The sequence below is a fragment of the Chenopodium album genome, chromosome 3 (genome assembly GCF_948465745.1).
Source record: "Chenopodium album chromosome 3, dcCheAlbu1.1, whole genome shotgun sequence".
Classification (NCBI taxonomy): domain Eukaryota; kingdom Viridiplantae; phylum Streptophyta; class Magnoliopsida; order Caryophyllales; family Amaranthaceae; genus Chenopodium; species Chenopodium album.
This window is the reverse complement of record NC_137836.1, coordinates 30,489,786-30,508,806: the sequence shown is the minus strand read 5'-3', so window position 1 is coordinate 30,508,806 and position 19,021 is coordinate 30,489,786. Positions and strand designations below refer to the sequence as shown.

Sequence of the window (19,021 nt, the reverse complement as noted above, 5' to 3'; positions counted from 1 at the left end):
TAGATTGAATCTTTTACTTCGATATTCGAGCATGTTTAGTTCATAATTAATTCAATTTCTATGGCTTTGTTTATGTTCAAGTTAATGCTATACCTAAACCATTTCTCTTAGTGTTTTATTTCTTGTTTTAACATTCTTATTTAATTAAGTAATTTTAAAAGTGAGTATTTTAACTTGTTTCTAATTTTAAGAGACCGAAAATTTATTTATTTATTTATTTTTATAAGGTCCGATTTTTTATTTTTTTAATTTTTGGAAATCCAAAATCAAAATAAATAAAAAAAAAATTACCTTTGGTTGATCTTGAAGAAAAATTTTAAAGTAAAAATCAAAGGTTGTTCTATCTCTTTCTAGCTCTAGCTCGAATTTTCTCGATCTCTCCTAAGTGCAGCTCAAATTTGGAACATGTATATAGAGTAGATCGACATGACTGAATTCGGTTTGCAATTGTATTGTACAGTGAAAAATTTCGGTCGATATGATTGAATTTTTGGGTGTATGAACCATAGATCTTGATTCTTCAATAAATTTGGGGGAAAAGATAGTAGAGAGATGATAAAGATCAGATTTGAAGTTGATGATAAGAAAATCTCCATAGCATGTGATTGTCAAGCATTCTTTTTTAATAAAGGTGATTTTGGAGGGGGTAATTAGATGTTATTAATTGATTATAATCATGGTTAGAACCATTTAAATGGGTTGATAATGTAGTACAAGGGTAAATTGGTAACTTTATATGAAAAAAGTTGTCCAAAAAAGAAATGGTGCAATAAATATGAAACTTCCTACAATGGTAAGTGGTGTAATAAAAAAATAACAGGAAAGTATAAATTTGGATTAATAAATCATAAATTAATTCTAACTAAGATTGTAATAAACGTGGTTTCTATTTAGTGTACAAATTCTTAAATAGAACTGGTCCGCACTAATTTATTGTGAATCACTATTATTAGAGAAACTATAGTTTTTTTTATTAATATAAAAAAGGTTTCTATAATAATAATAATAAAAGTTCACTATGTTGAAATAAAAGTCATTTTGGTAATATATAGACTATAAGAGGTTAATCTTTTTGATGAAATATTCAATATGAATAATACAGGTCACTATTAAAATTAGGGTCATAACGTCGTATTTTAAATTCACAATAACATTAAACGTTATACAAGTTTTAATAAAGGTTACTATGTTGAAATAAGATTACTATGTTCAAAATAAAGGTCACTATGTCCAAAATAATGTCACTTACGTGTGTACAGACCTCATGTCCACAATAATATTATTGACTTATTGTGAATCGGGTCCACCGCAAGTCTTTCTGCTATTTAGTGAGATTTGGGATTCAAATCTTCCGAATTAAAACTATCTGACTTTGCTAATCTAGGCCGGTTCAACCCGTAAATGGTTCGAGCCCAATTTCCAAAAATAAGAGTTTGTTGACTCTGGATCTCATCTTAAAAATAAGAACAAGAGCCAGCCTCAAAGTCGAAGAAGAAGATACACCGAGCAGAAAGAGAGAGCAAGCAAAAATGGCGTGGAGTGCGACTGCGATCGGAGCTCTTCTTGGATTAGGCACCCAAATGTATTCAAATGCTCTTCGCAAACTCCCTTACATGCGTCGTAAGTCTCTCTCCATCTTCATATCTATTCAATTTCATAATTTCAAAACCCTAATTTTACCAATTTGGGTATTTTAGATCCTTGGGAACATGTTTTGGGAATGGGCTTAGGAGCTGTCTTTGTAAATCAGCTTGTCAAATGGGATGCTAAGCTTCAAGTGGACCTTGATAAAATGCTTGAAAAATCCAAAGCCGCCAATGAGCGACGCTATATTGGTCAGTATTTTTATTATATTTTTTTTCAATTTTTGATCGATTTCTCATTTGGATGATGATGTATAACCTAATTTTTGTCATTGGTTTGAAGCAGTAATTAAATACCCCAATTAAGTTTTTGTAGTTGTTATATCTTCTGCACATATTTTGGGTTATTATGATCCTGAGTTGTTTTTGTGTTAGGTTGTTTTTTGGTTTATAGTGTTTAATTGCTCAAAAAAATTGGGTTCTTTGTTGTTTTTTCCTCTGCTAATGATTTATAACAAGAAATTTGTTGATTATTGATTATATCTTGCCTGTCTTAAGTTTTAAGTTTGTAGTTATTTTGCTTTCTTGTAGTGTTTCAAATGTCTGTGAAGCGTGTAAAGGACAAAAGCACAGCTGATTTAATTGTGTGATTGTTTTCAATTGGACTTTCGAGTGGGTCTGGTTGATTGTCCAAAAACTTAGTTGATTTATTTATCTAGTGCTATCAAATGTCTGTCCAGAAAGATGAACAACAGTTGACTTTATTACAGCTTTTAATTTATTTTCGGCTCTGTGTAATGTGTATGTGTGTTGATTGTCAAATGGTTAAGACATTGTGATATGGGGCTGGATGAGTATTGCAGAATTTTTTAGAGCCATAAGAATTATAGAGTAAAGAATGATGAAGACAATTGGCTAGTGCTGCAGGGTGATTAGACTGATTACCAATGCATAGTTGCATACACTTTATCTAATGTTCAAACATTACATATTTTTCACCTTTGAAGATGTTCTTATTATTGGGGTTTTGAGTTTTTTGGGATAATTAGTGAAAAGACAAACAAACGAAAAAAATCTTGATCTCAACTTTTAATTAAATTAATTATGCAATTCCACACTAAGTTTGAGTTGAAATTGAATAATTTAAAAAATTGTAGCTCATAATAATGCAGATAGGAGAGATGATTCTCCCTGTTTTATAGGGTGGCTTAAGTTCTTAGTTTACCTTAATGTCCCTAAGTAACTACTGATAATTCCTAAAAAAATTAAAAAAAAAAAAAAAAAAAAAAAAAAAAAAAAAAAAAAAAGTAACTACTGATAATAGCCCTTGGGTTACAATTTCATAGTAAGATTAACCTGTTAAAAACTGAAAGAAAAAGCCGAAAATTCCCTATCAGACTTGTTGTGAACGGGGTAATGGATCCTTGTATGGGTCGAATCATTCGCCAAAACTGCAGATTCACAAATGGGGAAAATCCCCTGGCTATTGATGGAAAATCCAATGGGCTGATAACCCTAAAATCCTCCACTAAGGTCTTGTTTAGCAAAAGTAGCGGTAGCGGGTAACTTATAGCGGTTATGTAGCAGGTAGCTATTAAGTTAGCGAGTAGCGGTCAGTTAGTAGTGGGTAGAGGTTAGCTCTCAAAGTAACGGTTGATAGTATGAGTGTTTGGCAAAAGTAGTGGTTGCAATACCAAAATATATCAAAATTCATGTAACTATTGATTTAAAAGTAATAAAAATTTGACAAACGCTACCCGCTACTTCTAAATGCTACTATTTTTAACGTTTGAGAAAAGTTACCTAAACGCTACTTCTATCGTTTACCGCTACTAGAATCATTACCTTGCCAAACACTCTTAAATTTTTTCTAGTAGTGTTTTGACTAGTCAAAAAGCTACCTACAACCTCAAACGCTACCACCAAAAACCACCACGGAGCTCACCATGATGCCTGGCATATTTGTAATGTCTACTTCAACCAAGTCTAATGCTCCCATCAGTCTATCCCTCTCCCAAATTTCCCATATTATTTTGACTATTTGCACTAATTAGTATTTACACACCCTATTTACGACTCTTAGTTTGTTGCTAATATCTACAAACAAATGTTACCATGTAAGATGTCGGGTTTATCATGTATATTGTCAAAATATTAGCTTTTATGATTTTTACTAACTGATACTAAAAGATATTGATAATGAAAAATGTGAATTGGTAAGCATTGTTGACAGAGGGAGTACTTCATTATGCTATTGTGCATGTCTCCTTAGGCTCAAATTTGCCTTTTTTCCAAGAGTGCTGCAAATTTTTTGCTATCTATTGATGACCCTCTGTGTTGATGTCCACTTCCAAGTCTTTAATTTAGACAGCATATGGTTAAATTCAGAGTAGTTATGTTGCTATCTTTTAGGAGGTTAACTAAAAGGTAGATTGATATTGCTTTAAGATTTTACTCAACAATGTTGGCTGGGTCTACTTCATCATCTAGATTGCTTCTTTCTGCCTGCTATTCTAGGTTTCCTTTTGCTGCCTGATAGTGTCTGTAAAATATCTTTCTCTTCATTCATGTTCTTGGGGAGTATGTGTCCTCGTTAAAAATTTCCAATGGGAAGAGTAATCTTTTCGATATACTCTTCGACTATTTTGATACAAAGCTTGCTCTTTCGTTAAATGTTTTCCTTTTCTTTGATATTACGCTAACTCTTTCATTGATTTAAAGGTGTGTTTTATTCACCTGATTTTACTTATCTAAATATATCTTTATCTTATATTTTTGAACTTATCAAAACCTATTAGACCTTATCAGACTTATTTTAGTTGTATACTATAGATGGGTAACCCTTATTAACCCCCCTTTTTTTTTTTTTGAAGAAACCCTTATTAACCCTTATTATTACTTGAATTATTTATTATGAATTTATGACAATTAGGTGAACTAGGCCTAAGGTCTACTTGTGCTTGCTTGGATTTGAAAATTATTTGAAGAAAAATGTTGTTCGTTGTCTAATTTTTTTGTATACGATGTTTTCGTTTCCTATAAGAAATGTTACATTTTTCCACAATTCTCTGAGTATTTGTTTCTGTCAAGTGCAGAAGAAATATTTACTGCTGAACCTTTGATGACTTTTTTTTTTTTTAATTTTTTTTTTAATTGCCTTATTGGTGGCTGTATGATTCATTGCTGCTAACAAAAGGGCTGAATTGTTCTAGGCATCTAGCCCCATCAAGGGGCAGATGAGTTGTGGGGAAGGAATGTAGAATCATAGAAGGCATGAGGCCCATGGTAGGTTACAACCACTAGCATCTTTTCTAAACTGTACAGGAAAATTTACCAGCTTTTTTTGAAGATAGAATGTCCATCCTTCGGTTGAAAAAGAATATAGGGATTAAATCAGATGCAAAATATTCATTAGTGGCTTAGTGCTATGTTTTACTCCTGTATTTAGTACTATATGGAAAGTGGGGTGGTTACAGGTAATTTCAGCTGTGTTTCTTTAGTATTGGGGTTGTTTTTATCTCCTTTTCAACTTTTATAAATTTTCTGCTGTATATGGATACAAGCCTCTTCTTCCACATAGATGAGTATGTTCTCAATCTTCTCATAAAGTACTTTATCATGGGAACTCTGAGTTTATCATGTGTATTAGTAGACTCAAAATATTAAGTTTTGACTTTTGCATCTCTGCTACTCTTGCTTCTCTAATATGCCCATAGGTCAGTGCTAGACTGCTAGCATATTATTTAGATTGAAAATTACAAGTTTACACTGCCCGTTGAGAAAGATAGAATTGGATGGCTTGTTTTTGGGGGGGGGGGGGGGGGGGGGGGGGGGGGGGGTGGCGGGTTATCAATGACTGTTCTGTAGGCAGATGCTCTTTTGTTGAACTTTGATGGTTTTAAATTTTACCCATAACCTGAATTGTCTTTACTGATGTGATCTTTAAAATGTTTCTTTTTCAATAAAGAGCTTCTATGCTTGAAATCTATGTTACATGGACTTGGGAACAGGTGTCAGATACGGACACGTGTCCGATCCGGTAAGTTCCAAAATTTTAGGACATGGGGACTCTGTCCGATATGGACACAGGTACGGGGACACGTCAGTACATCACTTAAATCTATATAAATAAATTATATATTACAAAAGCTTTAAATTTTTCATTTTGTCTACCCCTTTTTTTTTTAACCTAATAAATGACAATCTTCTTATCTCCATCTTCTCTATATTAATGGTGGTTTTCGAACAAGATATTTTTCGAACAAGGTAACATAAGATATGTGGTAGTGGAAATGTTGTAACTATTTGAGATGCTGGTAGGGAAAGTAATAGCTTGGGGTCTTTGAGATGCAAAATTAAGTAGATGTTTTTAAGAGTTTGAGTGAGGCTTTACAGTAGTAAAGGTATTAGTTATTAGTTAATAGCTTTATGAACTTACATTGCATTGGCGGGGTTACCTTTTATGCAGATTTTTATATTTCTTAGGCCCTGTTGTTTAGTGTTCACTTTATTTTCACTTAGTTTATAGGTGATAAAATAAGCTCAGGAATATATATATATATATATATATACTTCCTCCGTTTTTTTAATATTGCACCACTTGCCTTATAAGGAAGTTTCACAAATATTGCACCATATCCATTTTAGGAAAAGAATTATTTGTGTTCACACTATAAATACCCAATATACCCTTGCTTTTCAACACTTACATTTTATTTTGTGTATACTATCACATGGTCAACTTTGTATTTCTACCTTTCTCTCTCATCCTTTTTTCCACTACCAAAAAATTTGTGTCAATCTCTTATGGTGTAATAATAAAAGAACAGAGGAAGTATAAGGTTTTGATAAGGGTTGTAACTATTACCCAATTTTAAATTACTACTAAAATAAGTTTTAATGAAGTCTAATAAGTTTTGAATAAGATAATACGATGTGTTCAAAAAAGTGAAAATCAAGTGAATAGAACACACCTTTAGATGATTTTATTTTTATTTTTATTTTTTTAATTTTTTATTAGGCTAAGTGAAACAGCTTAGATGAAAATCATGAAATGTTGAAGAGTTTTTTGGACTAACTTATTTAGCAAAAGGGTGAAACTGGGAAAGTTGAGACAATTTTTAAAGATGCCATGTTGATCAAGGGTTGCGGTACTTCCTAATATAATTCATGGAGCAGCAGTAAGGTACATCTTGGCCTGCATAGAGGTGATTAAGCCTTCCATGTTAGGTAGTCTTTTTCTGCTTTGTGATAGGCACCCCCTCCCCCTGGTGAGATTAATAGATGCCATGATGATCAAGGGTTGCGATACTGGTGAGGAGGTAATGTCTTTTCCTGTCAACCAGTCAAATGGGTCTCTAATCAATATATTAATAGATTTCTGTTTTATTTCTTGTTTCTTCAAAAATAACTTGCTGCATATGATAGTTTGAACTCTTGTAGTGCGTCACAAACTGCTTACCCTGGTTTGAGATTCAGTAAAGTATTTCTGTAAATGGAAATATTCTCTAGTGTAATTATCAAGGAAAATCTGGTTTCCCTCCCATATTTTGGTCTAAAAGGAAAAATTAAATGATTGTGTAGGCAAGTCATTTCACCTGTTTGTTTTCTTCCCTTGCAGATGAAGATGAATAGCTCCTTTATGCGGATACAATAGATGTTGAATTGGTTGGAAGCTTAACCGGTTGCGACATACGACTAGTTTGAATCAAGTACAATTTTTGGTTTGAATTATGAGTTTGTTTAGAATCTCATCGTTTTTGACTCATATTCTAATGTTTGTATCTATTGGAGGATTTCCAATTGCGCCATTCTGTGTGGCTGTTGCAAATAATGAAGGCATCTTTGGTTGTAGCTGCTGCCAAATTTGGATAGAAACTGAAATTCAAATTTGTTGGTGTAAAAATAAGAATGTCAGTGCTCCAAATCCTAAATTCTTAAAATTTACACTCTTTAAACAGACTTCCCGGATAAATTTCTACCCTTTAATTTCCTCAAAAATGGCCATAGCCTATCTTCTTTGGCAAAGGATATTTCCCGTTTATCCACCGAAGGACATTAGTCTTATAGTTCCTCCATTCCCAATTAGTTGATATGTTTCTTTTATCACGTTTGTAAATGCATAAATTAAATTGAAAATATTTTTTAATTCACAAATGTTAGTCAAATAAGAGTTTATGAATAATGATAAAGTCATAACATGTGAGCCAACCGTATGCTTTTTCAGATGCACCCACATAAGGCTCCGGGTCCCGATGGTATGCATGTTTTATTTTTTCAGAAATTTTGGCATATTGTTGGTTTTGATATTATTACTTATGTCCAAAATTGGTGGAAGAGGGAAATTGATCTTGCGGAAATAAATAATACTTGCATTGTGCTAATTTCGAAATGTGACAAACCTACTCTGATTTCGGAATTTCGATCAATAAGCTGTTGCAATGTTATTTATAAAATTGTAAGTACTGGCAAATAAATTAAATTTTTTTTGGGGAAAATCATCTCTCCAAATCAGAGTGCTTTTGTCCCGCAGAGACTTATTACGGATAATGTCATTGTTGCTTTCGAAATTTTTCATTGTATGAAGAGAGGTGGAGAAGGGAAGGATGGTAATATTGCACTGAAATTGAATATGAGTAAGGCATATGATCGTGTGGAGTGGGTGTTTCTTGAACAGGTGATGATCAGAATGAGTTTCTCTACTAACTGGATTCATCATGTTATGAGTTGTTTGCAGAGTATGTCTTTTGCTTTTAAAATAAATGGACATATTTCTAGTTCTGTGATGCCTTCGAGGGGTTTGCGTCAGGATGATCCTATATCTTTGTACCTATTTCTATTGTGTGCGGATGCCTTTTCGACTCTTATTTCTAAGGCGGCTAATGGTAATCTTATACATGGTGCTCGTATATGAAGAAACGCCCCAAGGATATCTCATCTCTTTTTCGCAGACGACAATATACTTTTTGCAGACGACAATATACTTTTTGCTAGAGCAAATGTGCAAGAATGCTCGGTTATAGCTGATAGTATCAGCAAATATGAGAGAGCTTCTGGTCAGAATGCCAATCTAAGCAAAACAGAAGTTTTTAGTAAAAAAGTATGTCCGGAGAAGAGAAAAGAGATTATTGAGATTTTGGGGGTTCGGGAAGTTACTCGACATGAGAAGTATCTTGGTTTGCCGACTATAATTGGAAGATCGAAAAAAGCTATTTTTACAAGTTTGAAAGAGAGATTTTGGAAAAAAGCTTCAAGGGTGGAAGGAGAAGCTCCTATCTAGGCCGGGAAAAGAGGTTCTAATCAAAGCCGTGGCTCAAGCAATCCCGACTTACATGATGAGTATTTTTAAACTCCCGGATGGACTTATTGATGGAATACATTCTTTGCTTGCTAGGTTTTGGTGGGGGTCCTCGGATACTACAAGTAAGATGCATTGGCAAAGATGAGAATTATTATGTCGTCCCAAGGCTCTTGGTGGGTGGGCTTTCGTGATCTAAAATGCTTTAAACAAGCTCTTCTTGCAAAGCAAATGTGGAGATTACACCATAACCCAGGTACTCTTATACACTCAATCTTGACATGAAAGCAAAATATTTTAAGAAGTGTGATGTGCTAGAGGCTAGTCAAGGTTATGACCCAAGTTATGCTTGGAGGAGTATGTGGGGTGCAAGGGTTTTGCTTCTTGAAGGGCTTAAGTGGCGGGTTGGGAAAGAATGTTCTATTAATGTTTGGAGTGATGCTTGGTTACTGGGAAATTCCTCTATCATTGTTCCATCCCCAAATTCGACTAGTAATTTGGAGATGAAAGTGTGCGATTTAATTGATCACTCGTGTGGTATGTGGGATAGTAATGTGTTGAGCAGCAATTTTTGTGAGGTAGATATTGCAAAGATTGTTGCTATTCCATTGTCTCCGAATTGCCCCCCTGATAGAATGTATTGGTGGCCGTCCAAGGATGGTGCTTATAGTGTGAAATCGGGTTATTGGTTATGCAAACGTGAGCCAAATCTTGCTCAAGGGCTGAATATGACAGAAATATGGCGCCTTGTTTGGTCTTTAGAATGCCCACCTAAGTTGAAGCACTTCTTATGGAGAGCTTGCAAAGGGTTCTTGTCTGTGAAAGAGCGACTGCTGTATCGTCACATTACAACTGATGCTTCTTGCTCCATATGCCACGCACAAGAAGAAACCGTATGTCATGCCATGTTCGGTATTGAAATCGAAGATGATCTCGCAAAGCAGAAAGCTACTAACAATAGTTACCACAGTGGCTGGAAAGGAAAGAAGAACAACAATCCTTCTTCTTCCGAAAACGCCCACTCTAGTAACAATGTTAGTAGCTTTGACCATAATGGTGTCTTAGCTATGGATAATCAAGGATATAAAAAGAAACCCAGGAGAGAGTTCACACCCATTGGAATGACCTACAATGTTTCTTTCGATCGTCTCTATGATCGAGGATTAATCAAACCCATTGGCCCTACCGAGGATCTAACGCCAGAAAAGCGATCTTCAAGATGGGATCCCAATTCTTATTGCAAGTACCGTCAAGGAAATGGTCATACCACCGATGAATGCTACAGGTTTCAAAATCTCATTCAAGATCTCATAGAAGCAAACAAGATCCCATTGCCTCTAGCTAGCAAGGAGACTGGGTGATGATAAACACAAGACAAGAGGCGAGCTTCAACGACGAGGTTTCATGACCTCTTTTTCTTTTTTTTTTTTTTTTTTCATTTTTTCCTTTCCCCGATAAGTCTAGAAATAGGCACCTTTTGTAGAAATCTACTTTTGGCCTTCTGTCCCGACAGGAAGTGCAATGACGATAAATAAAACCATTTTCGTGTTGGATCAAAGTGAAGAAGACTTATGGAAAACTAGTTAAGCTGTTGGGGTTTGGTGAGTCCGACTCACCGCGGAAACAACTCCGACCCAAAGAACCACTCGCAATTAATAAAACCATAAAGCATAATAAATAAACATAAAAGGATAAAATCGGAATTTACCTTTGAAGCGTGCTTCGCCTCAAAGCCGGGCTCTTACTTGAAAGCTTAAGCTCCGAAAATACGCGAGCCTCCTACGGAAATCCACCTGCAAAAACTACTAGCGACTTTTAGGTCTGTTACCTCGAGGTTAGCGAGGTCCGACAGAAACCGGAGTATTATATGAGTTTAATAGTTTTTGCTAATGCAATGCTCTATTGAACTCCTACTCAAGCAAAGAATTCTCAAGCCATGCTTTGGCTATTTATAAGGAAGGATAGCTTGTGAATTCCACTCATCTTTCAATGTGGGACTTTTTCACAAAAAGATCCCACATGGAAAGATATATGAATTCAACCCTTAGTTAAATAAACCAAGGAACAAGTAACAAGTGTCACATGGTTAGGTAAAGACCACTTTCCCACTTGGTCCCCAAGGCAATTCACACGCAATGTGAACTAACCATGTGTCACCCAACCTTGAGCCCCAAGTTGGGTTCGGTTGGGCCATTTTATTTTGGCCCGTGTCCATGACCCATCGCCCCGGGTCCACGACCCTTACCACATGTGTCGCCAAAGTGGCGCGCTGCCACTTGGCGGCTTCTAACGTGGCTGCCACGTGTGGTGCCACATGGCGTTTTGCCATGTGTGCTCCTATTGGGCGCGCTTTCCTAGCCTTTTGCGTGGCTAAGATTGTACTTGTTACTTGAAGCATTTTCCCGTCTCGCCAAATCCTAAATTTTGGCTCGACATTTGAGATTCTCCGACGCTCGGTTTCGACGCTCCAAGATCGAATTTCCGACGTCTAAATATTTAATACTCGGGCGACGAATTAACTTCTTCCGAATTAATTCGTCGAGTCGGTTCGTTTACTGCTAAGGGTGTGACCCGAAGGGTTAAGTCAAGATTAAGCTGTAATATTAATTATGCATTAATATTACTGATAGGAAGCGGCCTCCACCTAGGCATTCCGATCACTTGACCTTACTAAATATATTTGCTTTCTAATAATTCTGAACCCACTAACGGAATAGTACACTTGTTCGAAGGACACCATTCCTTTCAATCTCCTACTTGTCCTTCTGGACAAGTGCACATTTAGTGTACATCATTTTTCCTATGTCTCTTAATGTCTCTTCATGAACTTTAAGGTAAGATTATTTTGTCATCCTTATTGCGTCTAGAAGTGTTTCTCAATTTCGAGTTCGACTGTCAATAAACAGATGATTTTTAAAATCCATCCGAGCACGACCATACATTTTCACAGTCTCGCTCTACGAGAGGCCTTGTATACAACAAAGACATCTTCCCTATTTTAGTAGGGGGACATTCCTAGTCTTGTAATGTAGAACCTTTTACTGAGAGGTCCTAGCCGCCCGAGTGTTGCCGTTATAATCCCCTATTACAGCAGACGTTTGACAACATCAAAGCGGACTAGTACTCAAACAAGAGAACTCACATTACTCATGGTTGAGGATATAGGTTTCGATAGCCATAATGAGAAGTATACTTATGAAGATTTTTAATCTCTTAAAGTATTCTCATAGGTCGATCCAGTATGGTTTTAAACCAATACCTGTGCAAATGATTTATGACATTCATGTCCTCGTAGCACAAGAAACGGTGCTATAAATCAGACTACACACTAATCTCAATTGGTCATTAATCTTCCATCGTTTAAATGACCTCGATTAGGGATAATTTTCGATTATTGACGAGGGGAAAACTAGGTCGTTATCTAATCTTCCCTCGGTCAAACTAAATTTATAAACACTTAACAAACCCTAATACGAGTATAGAGGCAAGTCAAGGGTCGAACCCAAAGGAACGGTAATGTTCAAGCACTTTCAATTATGTGCCTAAGCTAGGTCGAAGACGAAGATAAGAGAGAATACTAACAACTAAAAAAACAAGTAACCAAGGAAATAAAACACTAGGAACGGGGATCAACAAGTAATCATGTCAATTGCAACAACATGGGAAGAGCATGCCAATCAAAGGTTGTGAGGACTAATGATAAGAGCAATCAAAGAGCTATCTCCTAATTGTTAAGCTAGGGTTCACTATGAATAACAAACTAAGAGAATCACAATCAAAACCAATAGATAATTGCAATTCCTAAATCAATTGTTCATGTCATTAGCAATTACAATGCAATCTAGCATAATTCTCAAGGCCAAATTGAATTACACACATGCAAACCTTCACTAATCACTTTAATCTTAACAATCAATCAACACAATCCCCAAATTAATCACAATTAATCAATCATACAAGTTTCACCCAATTCCTAGCCAAACAACTATTCAAGAATCATCATCTATCAACTAACTACTATGGAAATCAAGAATCAACAAAATACCAAGAACAATTACACTAATCAAGCATCAAACATCAAAATTAAACCAAACAAACATGAAATTAAACAAAGAAATAAGGTGAGATAGAGTTAAGAATGCTCATTGATAATAGAGAAGATCTTGAACACAATTGTCACACTTTCATCTTCAATCTCTCAATCACCATTGAAATTCCTCACTTTCTCTCTCTAAAACTACTCCTAATCTAGCCTAATCTAGAGAGAGAAGCTCTCAACCTAAGAGAGAGAAAACTATTCTAAAACTAAAGAATTACATGAATGAAGAATAAAGGAAACCAAAAACTATATAAACAAAAGGAGAAAAGAAGCTTAAAATCGTAAAAGACCCAGAAACCCGCGCCCGCGGAGAAATCGGCCGCGCCCGCGGAGGGGAACGGACACCCCGATAGCCGCGCCCGCGGGGCCAAGGCCCGCGCCCTCGGAGAGCCCTCGGGACAACCGCGGGTGCTTACTGCCCAAATACGGCAGTTTTGGAGCTGCAGCAACCCCGCGCCCGCGGGTACTGTAGCCCGCGCCCGCGTCAGATTACCACGGCCAACTTCAGAATGCTGTAACTTCCGACCTAAGAATAGTATGAAGGCGTGCGACCTATCATTGGAAAGCTCTCCAAGTCTAGTTTCCAACCCAACTTGAATCACCCTAATCCGATCTGTAGAACTTGAGATATGACTAAAACAATGAACAAAGGTCCTATTTGATACTTTGCAATCCTTCGTTTTCCTTTGTTTCAAACTCAAATTCAATTCCGAAAAGTGCATATTGATCCTAGTGGGTGCTATTTTCAATTCCCATGCATATAGCCCGCGACGTACCTACAAAACAAGACAAAGAAACGGAGAAGCAAGAGAAATAGCCGAGAAATGAATAAAATGATAAGAAAGCCATTAAAAGCATGCATTTTTCTAAACTAACACAAAAACACGCGAATCGAGCATTATTCTCTAAAAACACGACATAAACGACTACAAAGGAGCATAGAAATATAAAGAAAACATAGCCTAAAGGTGCCATAAATGACACGGATCAATTATAATATTCAACGTTCACTTAATAGGTGTTTCCTTCCCAAGACTAGTCTTGATACCCTATTTTGAATATTCCAAGAATCGAATGGACTCATTATTTAATTCTAAACCACAATTAAATAGCAAACGGAGTGATAAAATTGCATGAAATTTTAAATTACTCCAAAACCTGAATGGTTCATCTTATGATAAATGGTTTTTCCGAATGTTTTAAGAGTATCACTCTTTATAAAACATTATAGAAATCACACCCATATCTAATATGCTTGATTTCTTTCATGCAAATTGTGAATGTTGTCGTTCACTCATTGCATAGGTTTAGTTGTAATTACTTTGCTAATCTTAGCATCTTCATTACTGATAACTTTCATAATAAGATGATAAAATTTGAGAGTGTCATGGATAATATGTGATTTAGGATTTATTGTCCAAGTGATGGCTCCCACTCATTTTCATGATTGAGACCTTCAACTTGACGACCTACAATCATTAACGTTCAACAACGAACTTTCCATAGAACATCTTCTTTATTATCGCCATTAAGGCAATAATATTCTCAGCATATATTTTAGTAGATTTCCTGATGATGCTTTGCTTGGTTTTCATTCTAAATGGCTCACAATGATTTGGGATACCCTAATCACTTGTGATCATGGAAATTTTCCTTAAATTCCTGCACATTACACATGGATGCACGTCCAAGTTACCATTCTCAAGCCACGACTTATTGTTAGCTCGTGCTTATAAACGACTTCCTTGTAAAGGATTTAATCCTTGTTAAGGTTTGTGCTTGCAACATCAATTCTCAAATCGTATTTGTTTCCACAAGTCAAGAACTCATCCTGTTACTTATCCAAGTACTTTGGATGTTCTTGGCCATAATTTAACGATCTATTACATAGATTCAGGTTGATTGGTACTACATACATACTTCACATGCTCTAAGCAAGTAATTCCTGCGACGATTCCATATCACAACGTACATGATGGATTAAATTGCAGAGTAGTTCTCAATCTTATTCCATTAATTTGCCATTTTAGCTCATTCAATTTCACTGGGTCTTTGCTAAATTGTTTGCTATGTGATATGGTTGAAAGTCTCTATTAGAGTCTTTAATGTTTGACTTAGTATTTAGCCTAGCTTATACTTAGTTCAAACGTTTACTTAGTTTTATACATATGGGTCGAAAGTCTTTCAAAGTCCTTCAATTCATGTTTAACACGGTAAACTCCTTTACAAGTTCAAACATTTTATCAAGTCTATAAAATAGAACTTAATACCCAATACGTACTAAGTATCGTCTTTTGTTTGGTCCATTGTCGAAAATACTTTCAAATCTAAGCATTTTACATTTGATAGTTATTTCACAATAAAGTTCGTAAACTTATCGTTGGACCTTTACTTTTTCTCCCACTAAACTTCTTATTCATGAGAATTTATATGTTTCTCCATAAGTCAATCCTCTTATTAACTTCATGAGAAAACATGTTCCAATTCCTATATGCAATGCTTCCATTAATCCCATGACGGATTCCTTAAGTTTGCTTTTAAATCTAGCATTTATTTAGATTTTCAAAACCCTTAGACTATTTTCATAGTCACTTCGAAAATCCTATTTTGGAAAGGCAGTTTTGGTATCTATTTTTCCATATTTCATATGAGCATTTTTGCTAAAACAATCACGAAAAGACTTTAGTATTCTGATTGGTGAATAGGTTTTTATTAAAATCAACTCCGTGAATTTAATTGTATCCTTTTCATCCAATCTAGCTATGTATGCATATACGTTTCCACATTTGTTAGTTTTTCCTTGAAAACTTATTTGCAATCGATGGGTCTTTCACCCTTCATGCAAATTAATCAAGTTTCAAACATGATTATCAAACATGGAGTCTATCTCGGATTTTTATGGCCTCTAACCATTATTCGGAATTTGGATTTGTCGTAGCTATCTTACAAGACATTATTCCTTTACTATCTAATAGTAAATAGTATGCTTGTAAGTCTTAGGTTTATTTCTAACTTAATAGAAATTTATAGGATTCAATCCAAGCCTTTGGTGAATTCTATACCTATATGGGGCAATTGCATCAACCACTGAGTTTCAAGGAGCTTCCAAAGCCATTTTATTATGTTGATCTTACTCCAACATTTCTGATGTTTTGTGAGTAATGAATTCTATTTTAAGGCACTTGTAAAGTCTTTTTGAGCATTCTTGATCAAGCATTCTCACGAAGCCCTTTAAAGGTCTTCCAAGATTCTCTGTTCTAGTTTGTTGCTAAGCTCGATTGTCATCAAGTTCATTTTCCTCCCACTTGTTGTTTTGGAAACGTGTTACTTTCCATAAAGACACCAGTTAGAGCAACAAACACTATGTTCTCAATTAGGTTGTGGAGGTAATGCCCGTGATCTCACTTGAATGCTTACAAAGAGACATGTATATTGTATTTGGGTAAAAGTTCGTTGTAAAACAAATAGTTAGCTCCCACTTGAGCTATCTTAGCCTTTAATGAGACATTAAGCTCCCACTCAACCACCTAACTCTTACTAAGCCGGTGAGCTCCCACTGAGTCACTTAGCTCCCACTAAGCCAGTGAACTCCCACTGTGGCAAAGAGTTTTAGACATATACTTGAAAAGACATTTAGAAGATAATTCTATCCATAACTTAATATGGCGTCCTTTCTTAGCTTCGACATTTTGTTTAGTGTAACATTAGTCCTTCGTGCAAATCTTAAGATCTTTATAGGAAGGGATGTGATCCATCATTGTTCAAGTCATTTTTAAATGGCATCGAGGTCCCCGTGAAGACATACTATGTTCTTTGTGGAGTTATTTATGAAAATTTCAATTTCATAACTTTGTGATGGTCACGCTTGGCTCAAGCAAACATCGCTCAATCTAATCTAGACGTTTTGATATCTTGCCAAGTCGATTCTGTACTTCACTGAACTCTTGAACTATTTAAGGTCAAGTTTGTTCACATTTGATGAATATAGCCATATTCTTTCAAATTCTTTGTGAGACGTTGAAGTAAATGAACCCTCTTTAGCTTTTGGATTCAATTGTCTATACCAAGAACAATAGCTCTTTACTTTGTTGGTTTCAACAAGTAGGACTTGCTTGTCTTATAATGATTCCGAATCAATCCACTATCAAGAGCCTATCTAATAGAGCCTTGAGTACGTTCTTGTCGATGTCACATTGCTAAAGATGTTCTGAACGCAAATCATGCCCATGAATTTTAGCTTTTGCTAGTTTATCATGTTAAGATAATGTTTGTTTATAATCAAGCATTCTTGACTCATGGTTTAGGCAACCATGCCATTCAAATAAATTTGCAACTATTGCTCATTGCTTTGAATGTGAGTCTTTCAGTGTGTAAACGGATCAATTGCTGATTATGGAACACAATAACCATTTATTTGTTCTAGCCTTAGCTTAAGGGTCTTTAAACAAAGCATACGTCCTTACAACTGATGTAACACTACTTGCTTCATTCTTAGCTTGCAAGTCGATAACTTAGCTTATCTTCAATAGTTAGAGGTCACTTTCAAAGTGGAACACTCAAGCAGTATCCATTACTTGTGAAGATAACGAATTGCTAAGTTAACTACAATAATATGAACTCATGGGTTGAAATGAAATCTTATTCCTTTTCTTCGTTCCTCATTTCCTATATTTCTTATCATACTTTATCTCATAATCTTTTAAGAACCATTTCTTTAAGAGTCTTTGACTTTTATACTTTGTTAGGCATAATTAAGCATCTAATGCGCCGATAAACAAAGTTCCATCTTTTCCTTTAATTTACGCTTGAATTACTACATCAATGAGTCCTACTCATCTATGTATTAAGTGAACAGATATGTGGGTTGTTAATATTGACAATTTGAGTTTGCAACTCAATACTTCATGTTTTATCAAAACTACCTAGTATTTTGAATACATGGTGTCCAACCGTCCTTAAAAGTCATTTATGAGAATTGTATTTTAGAATTGCTTTTCTTTTCTTTGAGAACCATTCTCAAAGATTTCTTTTACCAATCATGGAAAACAATATATCTTGATTTGGAATTCTACAAATATAAGTGCAAAGTATAACCATTTATCAAGTAAATAACATAATAAGTTTGAAAATTAAAAGGTATTCATGCAAATCTTCAATTTTATTAAACATCTAATCCACGCATTAAAATTGTCCCCATTTAGCGAGAATAAGTCGATTCCAAGATCCAAAGAACTAAAGAGTGGTTAAGCATGCTTTGGCTTGTCTTAACACTCAATCTCCTAAGGTAAGCAACGCTTTGCTAATGGCTCCAAGCCACTCTTGGTTGAATAAATCATCGCATCTAATGCTCTCTCAACAATTTATTCACTTTGCCACGACATGTTAGGACTCCATCACTCATATCGTTGAGTGCAACCAAAACCAACTTGCATACCCGATATGCCTTACGTTCCTTGGAGAGGTAGTGATGCCTCGCTTTGGCGTAGCCCACCGCTACCCTCGTTCGGTTGGTAAGTGTTGTTTTGGAATGGCAAGTTTTACTCAATATTTAGGGACCTAGGGTTTCTATGTTGGTTGATTTAAGTGAACTTAATTAATCATCATAACATTCGAAATCCTAAACATGCAACTAACATATAATTCATATACATAAACACACATATATATATATTGAAAGACATAAATAGAGATGCATTTGGCAACTAGCATGACCCCTTGGGATCTTCAAATCTTCAAAAGGTCTCCATTTGCAACTTTATGGCTTCTTCTTCCAAGACTTGACCAAAATAAATGCAACTACTAGTATCTACGATTAGGACTAATCTAAATATTAAGGTACAAAAATACTCAACGGTTCGCAGACCGTATTTAGATTTACAAAAATATATCATGGATCACAATCCGTATTTTCTATCCTAATCGGGCCCCACTAGTTGCCATTTCATAAAACCTGTGAGAGAATATACATTCCATTCATCCATTCACTATTTGTGAATGGCCCATGCATTTTACAACGATAAACAAGTAACAATTCATAAAACA

At 35.4% G+C, this 19,021-nt stretch overlaps 2 protein-coding genes across 2 annotated transcripts; both read left to right on the top strand.

Annotated features, from left to right (window-relative positions):
• The first annotated feature begins 1,442 nt into the window (after positions 1–1,442).
• LOC145623926 (uncharacterized) lies at positions 1,443–7,494 on the top strand. Its single transcript, XM_081676845.1, has 3 exons — positions 1,443–1,620; positions 1,698–1,835; positions 7,204–7,494. Exons 1-3 carry the CDS (start codon positions 1,530–1,532, stop codon positions 7,215–7,217), a joined length of 243 nt encoding a protein of 80 aa, XP_081532971.1. The 5' UTR covers positions 1,443–1,529; the 3' UTR covers positions 7,218–7,494.
• A 1,667-nt stretch (positions 7,495–9,161) lies between these two features.
• On the top strand, positions 9,162–10,405 carry LOC145624979 (uncharacterized). Its single transcript, XM_081678064.1, has 2 exons — positions 9,162–9,773; positions 10,394–10,405. Exons 1-2 carry the CDS (start codon positions 9,162–9,164, stop codon positions 10,403–10,405), a joined length of 624 nt encoding a protein of 207 aa, XP_081534190.1.
• Positions 10,406–19,021: the final 8,616 nt, after the last annotated feature.